Source organism: Cebus imitator, unplaced genomic scaffold (genome assembly GCF_001604975.1).
Source record: "Cebus imitator isolate Cc_AM_T3 unplaced genomic scaffold, Cebus_imitator-1.0 Scaffold25, whole genome shotgun sequence".
NCBI classification, from domain to species: Eukaryota; Metazoa; Chordata; class Mammalia; order Primates; family Cebidae; genus Cebus; species Cebus imitator.
Genome location: NW_016107340.1, coordinates 5,300,172 through 5,310,563, shown reverse-complemented (window position 1 = coordinate 5,310,563; position 10,392 = coordinate 5,300,172). Strand labels below are relative to the sequence as shown.

Below are 10,392 nucleotides of genomic sequence, written 5' to 3'. Positions count from 1 at the left end.
GAGAGAGAGAGAGAGAGAGAGAGAGAGAGAGAAACATATTCACATAAACTTTTATTGCAGGATAATTATTCTATTTTACTATTAGTTATTGTTAATCTCTTACAGGACATAATCTATAGCTAAACTTTATTATAGGTATGTATATATAGGAAAAAACAATAGTATTTATAAGATTCAGTTCTCTGCAGTTTCAGGCATCTACTGGGAGCCTTAGAATTTATCTTCTGAGGATAAAGGGGTACTCCTGTATAAAATGTATGGCATTTTATCTGCCATGTGGCCAGATGAAGGTAATTTTCTTAAACAGCTGCAGTTAGAATTTAAAGAACCTAATTTATAGAACGTAGCTGGTCAAGGATTGAAATTTCAGGTCCCACAGTTGTTTTTCTGAAACAGCTTTTGCCAAGTATAGCCCTTGAGAGGTGGAGAAGAATGATTCCGTACAGTGTTTTCATGCTGTTGTGACCTGGAGACTCTCTCTCCTTTCAGGCTTCTATTTCGGTGATGTTATGTTTTCCGTCCCCGTTAGTTCAGCTGCAGTAATGTCCTCAGTCAGGATATGTACATAGTGTCTTGAGGAAGAGCAATAAGTCGTTTTGGTGAGGTGGGCTTGTCAGCAAATCAAATTGATAACATTTTTACATGGCCTTTTATGCACTTGATTTTCAGCCTGAGTTGCTTAATAAATATGGATGTTCTGTCCAGGGGATTTTCATTCTCATTATGGGACTGATGTTGCATTGCTGTTGTAATCGGTTTATAACTTCTCCAGTTATCTCTGGGAGTGCTATCAGGGTGGAACGTCTTTAAGCTCCATTATGAAAAGCTGTCATGTTAGCTACTTGGCCTTCAGAATGGCCAAGTCTTTGTCAGAGTTGCTTTGCTTTTGGGGGTCTATAATGTGTAACCTGATTGAAAAATGGACCCTGGCTCTTTTATGCGCAGGGGAATTGGATAGAGGATTTCTACCTTATAATTCCCATTTACAGCATTAGCTCTTACAGGAAACTTCACTGCCATTTGAACCTGGCCACGAATGCCACATATTAAGATGCCAGTATCATTTTGGAATGTTGTTATCTTCATCTCACAGACAAGTGATGGAATTAGATATGAAAAGTGAACATTAGGAGAACCTCCCATCCTCAAGTATGCATGTTCTGCTTATGTTGTAAATACTAACCAAAGAGTGCCTTCTTTCATGACTGGTGTAGTTTTAAAAGCTATTTTTGATGTGGACACGATAAGCAAATCAGGTAAGGTATTGCTTTGTCTTCTTTGCATTCTTTAGGCAAGGATTTGCTTTGTCTTCTTTGCATTTTTTTGGAAAAGCTGTTCAGGAGAATCCTGTTATGTCCTTTCTTCTCCAAGATGAAACCACAAAACAGGGTAAAAATTGTTAAAATTATATATTATTTGAAAACATCTGTTTTTTTCCCCCATGATTATTTCAGGAGACAAATTAAAGACTGTCAAGTGCATGGAAAAATACAGATGATGCTTCTGTTGTGAGATGTTGTTGACACATTTGACCTCATTTGCAAGGCCAAAGGAACAGTAGACACTGTCAGATAGTATCTCAAAACCTTTGGTTTTCTCAACAGCATCTTATCCTTAAACATTGTTTCTAGCATTCCTGTGGTATCAACCGTGAATGTTTTTTCTTCTTTTATTTTTTTCTTATAGGGATATTTGAGCAGCCAATGTTTAGTAGATTAATATAGATAGTTGTATTAGTCGGGGTTCTACAGAGAAACAGAACCAATAAGATATGTAGAGAAAGCAAGAGATTGAGATTCGTTAGTTGATTTTTAAGTAATTAGCTCTCATGCCTGTGGATGTTGGCAAGTCTGAAATCTGTAGAGCTGGGAGCAGGCTGGAAACTTAGGTTAGACTTGATGTTGTAGTTTGTATAGGGATTCCAAAGGGCAGCAGGCTGGAATTCAGGCAGTGTTTCTGTGTTGCAGTGTTGAGAGTTTATCTTTGAAGGGAAACCTCAGTCTTTTCTCTTAAGGCCCTAACCTGGCTGGGTGAGGCCCACTCACATTGTGGAGCATAATCTGCTTTACCCAAAGCCTGCTGATTTAAATGTTAATCATATTTTTAAAAATTTTCACAGAACATATAGACTGGTGTTTGACCAAATCACTGAGCATCATAGCTAGGCCTCACTGACATCAAAAATTAACCATTGCAATCACATTATGATTATGGTGAACATTATAAACATTTGAGAAGAAAACAGAGATACCATCTCCTGGGGTAATAAACAAAGCTCACTTATAAGGAAGGTGCTACTAAAATAGAGAACAGATGTGTTTCGGAACTGTGTGGTCCTAATTTTGTTTTTTGAGACAGAGTTTTGCTCTTGTTGCCCAGGATGGAGTGCAGTGGCATGAGCTTGACTCACTGCAACCTCTGTCTCCTGGGTTCAAGCAATTCTCCTGCATCAGTCTCCCAAGTAGCTGGGATTGCAGATACCCACCACCACGCCCAGCTAATTTTTTGTATTTTTAGTAGAGATAGGGTTTCACCATGTTGGCCAGGCTGGTCTCGAACTCTACAGGCAGACTTTCTTTTTTTTTTGAGACAGAGTATTGTTCTGTCACCAGGTGCCAGGCTGGAGTGCAGTGGCGCAATCTCGGTTCACTGCAATCTCTGCCTCCTGGGTTCAAGCAATTCTCCTGCCTCAGCCTCCCAAGTAGCTGGGACTGCAGGTGCACGCCACCACACCCAGCTAATTTTTGCATTTTTTAAAGTAGAGACAGGGTTTCACCATGTTGGCCAGGATGGTCTCGATCTCTTGACCTCGTGATCTGCCCGCCTTGGCTTTCCAAAGTGCTGGAATTACAGGCATGAGCCACCATGCCCGGCTTACAGGCAGACTTTCAATCAGCATTGTATTATCCAAATTCAGCCTGCAGAAATGTTTATGTTTGACCCATATTGTGGTTTTAAAAATGGATTAATTGCCAGTATTTAAAAATTGGGAAAATTCACAGCAATAAAATCTAGACATTTTACTTTCCTCAGAAGATCTGGCAACCAAGTTTCTCATTCCAACTTAGTAATGACTGGCAGCAAGTAGCAGTTATCTCATTCAGGCACACATTTCCCAGTGAGCTGCTGCACTTACTTGTTAACTGCTAGTTTCTTGGTGGTATTTGAGATGATGACCTCCTGCTGTAAGGAAGAGTGAGATCCTGTGGGCTAGTGAGTTTCTGTGAGGGATTCTAGTTTTGCTTTGATTAGGATTTAGATAAGCAAAATGAGAAGGGGATATGTCAGTTGACTTTGAAAGAAAGAAGCAAAGAGGTATGGAGGTGGGAATGTATGTGAGAAAATTTGCCTAACCAGAAGCACAAGCCTGTGAGATTGAGTGTAGCAGAAAGTAGGGCTGACCTGTCAGACAGGAGCTAGCATGGTAATTAAGGCAACACTGTCCTTTTAACAGTTAAACTTCAAATTTTCTTAAATTTGAAGAAACAACTGAAGTTTATTTCTTATGTGAAGTCCAAAATAGGTGTTCCTAGTGGATGAATCTCTCAAGCAGTTTAGGCTTTTTTCATCTTGTGACTGTGCCGTCTTCACCACTTCTAAAGTCGCAGCAGAAGAGGAAAGAGGATGAATGACTATGTAAGGCAGCAGGTTTCCGTCAACCAGACCTGAAGTGGTGCACATATTTTCTGCTCACATTTCACTGGCCACATCCCCCTGCAAGGGAAGGCTGGGAACTAGAGTCTAGCTGTGTTCCTTTGATAAAGGAAGAAACATGTTTAGTGAATGACTAGCCAGTCACTAGCACAAGAGACAGGGGCATTGGAGTTAAGCAAGCAAGAGCTACTGTATGATGTAAGATATTTATTAATACATTAGCATATATTTACAGACTACTTACTTCTATGTGTTGGATGCTGTGCTATGCACTAAGTAGGCTTTTGAGCAAAGGAGCAATGCAGTGAAAGTAGTGTTTTGAGAAATTAGCCTGGGGGTGGAATATAAAACTGAGAGAAAGCAAATTCTAAGGCAGAGGGAGATAGTGAAAAACCTGTTATCTTTCTCAGCTGAGAGCCAGTGAGATTGTGTGGGTAGAGAGCAATATTAATAGTATTAATAACACTCGTAGTTACTATGTGCCATGCAGTGTTACAAGCTACTTTACATGTACTTAATTGTCACTCAGATTTGTGATGTAAGTGTATTACTCTCCTTTTCTAGATGGGGAAAGCAAGTCTTCAAATGATTGATTAAGCCAATTTGCCGAAATTCACATAAATCTTGGCAGGGCTTGAGGATTTGCACTTAGGAAGTTGATGTTATTTTATAACTACTGTAGTATTCATGAAATGGAAATCAATCTAATGAAAACATTGTGAGAAGTGAACAATAATGAAAACTATATTAATGATTTGAGAAGGACACCGTGACGTTCTAAATGAACTTCATAACTTGAAGAAGAAGTGAAATTGCAGAAATGACCTTTTAAGAAATCTCCTTGTCCTTGGGCACACTTCGTTGGATTTAAATAACTTCTAATGAGTTTTTGGTGAATTCTGAGCTGTTTAAGAATATGACATCTTTTTAACCACACTCAAAACCAAATCATTGTGTCTTGAGGAAATGCAATTCTTTAATTCTTTGTTCTGATAAATATGCCAGAACACCCATTTCTGTGTCTGTGTCATGTCTTTTTCAGCATTGAAATGAGTATCATTTCAGATAATGGACTTAAAATAATATGTGTCTGGTATTTCCAGAAATATTAATAAACACAAGAGACTTTGGGTTGTTGATACTAAGTTCTGTTTTTGGCAGTTGACTGTTGGGATGGCCCGGATGGAGAGCCAGTAGTACACCATGGTTACACTCTCACTTCAAAAATTCTCTTCAGAGATGTTGTGGAGACCATCAACAAGCACGCCTTTGTGAAGAATGAGTAAGTATAGCAGCAGCTCCGAGCTAAGCGGTAGCCTCCCATGTGGAGCATTGCCTGATGTAACATAGCTACAAAACCATATCCCCTTCCTTGGACTCTACATGGCCCTCTCTGCTAGCCTAGTTTTCTCCTTCCTTCTCAGTAAAACATTGTGAACAAATAATATGGGGTCCACGTGTGTACTTTCTCATGCTGCATTGATTCCTTACCCCATTCTTTCTCAACATGCCTCCTTAAAGATGTTCTTGCAAACAGTGACCTCTAAATTTCGAAATCCAGGGTGTAGAGTGTCCATACAATCTAGAAACATGGGTTACTATGTACATAATTAATGGTTTTTTATCATGATGGATGTCTTATCTATACACTGCGGTGTCTGGAGTCTTTATGTCACTTAACCCTCTCCTTGTCATTTGATAATATTGAATATTTCCATCCCAATACTTGCCTTTTTTGGCTTTATTATGTCATTCTCTGCTTCATTGCTTTCATTGCTTCTCAATTTCTTTTTTTTTTTTTTTTTTTTTTTTTTTTTTTTTTTTTTTTTTTTTTTTTTTTTTTTTTTTGTCCTGTGGTCTCTCTCAATCTATTTCCTCACTCCTTTAATGGTTACTGTTTTCTAAGGTGTTGTCCTACATCTTCTTTCTAGATATTTATCAAATTCTCTCTGTCCAGAACTTTTCCCCCAAGTTCTAGACCCATGTAGAAAAATCCTCAGTGAGGCCGGGCATGGTGGCTCCTCCAGCAGTTTGGGAGGCTGTGGCAGGTGAATCATGTGAGGCCAGGAGTTTGAGACCAGCCTGGCCAACATGGCAAAACTCTGTCTCTACCAAAAAAATACAAATATTAACTGGATGTGGTTACACATCTGTAATCCCAGGTACATGGGAGGCCAAGGCACAAGATTTTCTTGAACCCAGGAGGCAGAGGTTGCAGTGAGCTGAGATTGCACCGCTGCACTCCAGTCTGGGTGGCAGACTGAGACTCCATCTCAAACAAAGAAAAATCCTCCATGAATATTCATCTGAGTATCCCATATGTGTGGGGAGCCACAACAGTGAATAGAAGATAAGACTCCTGCCATTATGGGGGTTACTCCCCAAGGGGAACTGAGCATCTCATTCTGCCAAACCTCTTCTTGCTTCTCGCTCCATTTTCTCTTATTAATAGTTAGGGGCACACTGGCTTCAGCCAAAAACTGTGAGTCATTCTAGACTCAGCCAATTCTTGGCAATTCTACTTTCCAAGTTACCTTTTGACTCCATTCCTCCTGTTCATTTTCATTTCCCCTTTGGTTCATCCTTCACACTGGTGCTATAGTTTTCTTTCTGAAATTGAGCATGGTGATTCAATTCTTGTCTTAAAGCTTGTCAGAAGCTCTCTCGGTACACAGGCATGTCTTCATGTCCCTTAAGGTCTGGCATCTCCCTTGTCTTCAACTGTCTTCTTCCACCATTATTCCACAGAGATTTAGGTTTCTTCCTTCAATGACTGTCTTTCAACTTCCGCATTGAGCCCAGCTCTTTCCCCACTTCCCACTCTCACATATGTTGTTCTCTTTGCCTGGAACACCCTTCCCCATTAGTCTATCTGATTAATTCATGCTTACCCTGCAAGACCATTTAAGTATTGTCCCTCTGACAACTTACTAATACCAAAAGCTACTTAAATCTACTTTTACTCCATATTTTCTCTATATTTAGCACCTTGCACATATATCTATCATGTCATATAGCACCCTTTTGCAATTGGTTACTTGACTTCTTTTACATCTGTAAGACTGTGAACTCATTGAGAATATGGGCAATGTCTTATTATTTTGTATTCATTTTTGTTGCCTAGCAGGTACCTTCAGTATACCAGCTATTCAAGAAAGGATTTTTGAATTAAAAGAAACAAATTAAAATTACAATTGTGTAAAATTAATTTCTTAGAAGTTAGTGGCCTTTAAATTTCCAATACTTGGTCTTGGCATTAATTAAACATGAGGTTAAAATGCTTTTCTAATAAGACACACTTGCTGTATAGCAGATTTAGTTGATGATGTCTCCCATGTGGAAGAATCTTGAATACTGCATTCTATAGGGTCTTCAAAACCTTGATTTCTGCTAGTCCTAGCCAAGCTGGTGAAGTAATTTTGCCTTTATCTCCCAATGTATGAAGTAGGCTGTTGAGAAGGCCTGCCACCTATGTATCTTGGAGGATCCTCTGGTGATTCAACAAGTTTACTTCAAGTTTGGGAACCCTTAGAAGAAAAGCACTTCCAGTGAAAACAGTTAATAAGCTTGTTTAGTACATTTAAAAAGTTTAGCCTTTTTCTCTCCTTTCTTAACTTTGGTTGCATCTTTATATCAGGGTTTCTCAACCTTGGCACTATTGACATTGTGCACTGGATAATTTTTGGCGGGCAGGAGGGTAGAGAGCTGTTTGTGCAATGTAGGGTGGAAAGCAGCATCCTCAGCTTCTACTCACTAAGTGCCAGTAGCACTCCTAAAGTGAGACCAACAAAAATGTCTTTAGATATTGACAAGTGTCTCCTGTAGTAGGGGTAATAATCACCTCATTCCCTGTTGAGACGCACAGCTTTACGCTAAACATCATCAAACACTAATTAGGTTTTTTTTTTTTTTTTTTTTTTTTTTTTTTTTTTTTTTTTTTTTGAGACGGAGTTTCGCTCTTTTTACCCAGGCTGGAGTGCAATGGCGCGATCTTTGAACAGGTTCCAGTTTTGCCTCATCTCTAGCCCTTTCTTTTTTTTTCTTTTTCTTTTTCTTTTTGGGGACAGAGTCTCGCTCTGACACCAGGCTGGAGTGTAGTGGCACAAGCTCAGCTCACCGCAATCTCTGCCTCCCAGTTTCAAGTGATTCTTGTGCCTCAGCCTCCTGAGTAGCTGGGATTACAGGCATGTGCCACCATGCATAACTTGTTGTATTTTTAGTAGAGAAAGGGTTTTACTATGTTGCCCAGGCTGGTCTCAAACTCCTGGCCTCAAGTGATCTGCCTGCCTTGGCCTCCTAAAGTGCTTGGATTACAGGCATGAGCCACCGCTTCCTGCCACTAATAGGCTTTTTATAAATGAATTGACAATGTGAAAATTCCTTGTTAAAACTCCCTGATGTCACTGCAGGACAACTCAGCGTTGTCAGTTTGTTGTTACTGTTGCTTTTCTCTCTTTTAGCACTCTAGGACAAAACCTATGCAAAGAAATGAATAGCAAACAGGTTGTAATTGAGTAAGGAAACCAACCTCAGCCACAAAAGCTCATCTGTAATATGACCCGCAGCATCAGGTTTTACTAATGAGGAGAGAATGTAGGTCCAGAGGTCATAGCTGGTACTGTAAAATTTGTGCTTGTCATGAAAGCCTGGAAGAAGTTTTTCTGCACATTAATATATTAGGTGATTTAAATATTGGTATATGCTGAAAAAAATATATTGTCTATTATGTTTGAAGATGTGTAACAGAAAATTAGAAATTAATAAACCTGAATTTGAAATAGTTTCTTATTCTGTGGAAAAAATAAGGTTGAGAGCGGAGTAAAATTGTGTAATCAACCCTGATCTCCTTTCTACCTTAGCCACCAGTTCCTTTAGGTAATTGCTTATATGGGTCTCACATTTTCTGTGCAGAAACCTGAGTGCTGGTATAGAATGAATGCTTGGCTAGTTTTTATTTTTTGACAAAGACTATTATATAATTCTATAAATGTAATTTTGGAATGTGTGATGTAGAATGCTATAAAACACAGAATTCTATTATGTTATTTTACTTTCAATTGTAATTTTCAAGATGGGGTTAATTATGTATTTTAGAGTCAATAACTGCATTTAATAGTCTTCAGTGGTCTCTTAGATGTTGTTAGACTTTTGAATAAATAGGGCAAAATTACATTATATGAGTTTGCTTTTTTTAGACTTCTCATATCTTTTAAAATTTTCTCTTCTTTTATAAGAAACATAATTTATCTACTGTTTTTTCCTGATGCAAAATGTTAGAAAAGTCATCCCATGTGGACTGATATTTTGTTCAGCCATTATACTTAGCAAAGTATATTTGCTCAGAGGAATTTTTAAAATGCATTTCTAACCTTTGTCATTTTAGAAGCATTTTAATCATCAGCAGTATCACAAATACTGTCACTAGGATTGTGAGAACACAATGAATACTGAATCATTTCCAAAAATCCCTGTGAATTGCCTGCATCTGATGCCTCTGGAATGTGTTGCTCTTTTCTCAGGTTTCCGGTTATATTGTCAATCGAGAATCACTGCAGTATCCAGCAGCAAAGGAAGATTGCTCAGTACCTGAAAGGAATATTCCGAGATAAACTGGACCTGTCATCTGTTGATACAGGGGAGTGCAAGCAGCTTCCAAGCCCTCAAAGTTTGAAAGGCAAAATCCTAGTGAAGGTAATTATCTCAAGTAATGCAATAAAAAACATTCATTATCAGCTAAGCCTGCCCTCCTTTAAAGAATAAAAACTGGTTTCAAAGAGAATAATAATTAGAATCAACACATGAAGGATTGTCTTGATCTATGTATGTACCTTATTTCAATTTATTTATAATTGTTTCTTCAGAAGAAGCTTATTGTTAACTGAGCACATATTTCGAGATTGTTCTTATGAAGTGAAAACATCAATACTATAAGCCAAATGTTTGATATTTTAGTCTGTAATAGTTCACATTAGAGAGAAATGCATGTATAGGAGTGTGAGGTTCAGGAAAGGTGAGGCTCCTTATATCCCTATCTGAAAGCATTTCTTTCAGACTTTTTCTCCCATTTCAAGCTCCAATAACTGTTTGTCAAAAAAAAAAAAAAATCTTCATGGTTGATCAGTCTTGGTTATGCAAGTGAGAAGAGCTCGCTTCAAACACGAACATAGGCACAGACATAATGCCCCACAGGACTCATGTACATGTGAAAGAGCAGTAGGTGAACAGAATGACATTTCATAAACAGATTTTCTGAAGGAGGAAACTTAACTACACGAAATGTTATTAATGCAAAGAATAGCCAGAAAGACAGTTCTTTGAGTTTTCAGATCACTGACTTTGTGGTTTTACTTATTTCCAGTGAATTTTGTGTGTTTGTATGAAAACCACCTTGGGGGGGCCACATTATTTTGTGATTAAAAATGTAAAGAAAAGCAATAGGGTATTAAAATTCAAACTGGATCATATTTTACTTAAAAGAGTTGTATATGAAAAAACAAATATCATGTAGGAGGAGTAGGAAAGTCAAGGAGACAAGGTAATTTCATGGCAGAACTTCAACTGGGGTTTTAAGGGAGGGCAGCACATGGAAAAGATGGAAAATATTCATTCTTAGAATTGGCCAAAACCTGTTTTCTACCAATTAAATGAAATTATAGATTCTGAATACATCAAAAAGGTGTTGCTAGGCATTTGTATGCATAAAGGCATTTTGAATAAAAGCTCTGTATATGCGAGAAA

At 38.2% G+C, this 10,392-nt stretch overlaps 1 protein-coding gene across 9 annotated transcripts in view; it reads left to right on the top strand.

Moving 5' to 3' along the window:
• PLCH1 (phospholipase C eta 1) overlaps positions 1 to 10,392 on the top strand; it is a 246,046-nt gene that overhangs the window by 185,037 nt on the left and 50,617 nt on the right. For all 9 annotated transcript variants that reach the window (XM_037736464.1, XM_017522917.2, XM_037736468.1 and 6 more), the window contains 2 exons: positions 4,816 to 4,936; positions 9,174 to 9,345. In XM_037736464.1, the coding sequence (XP_037592392.1) occupies positions 4,816 to 4,936; positions 9,174 to 9,345 (293 nt within the window). The remainder of the gene's footprint in view (positions 1 to 4,815; positions 4,937 to 9,173; positions 9,346 to 10,392) is intronic.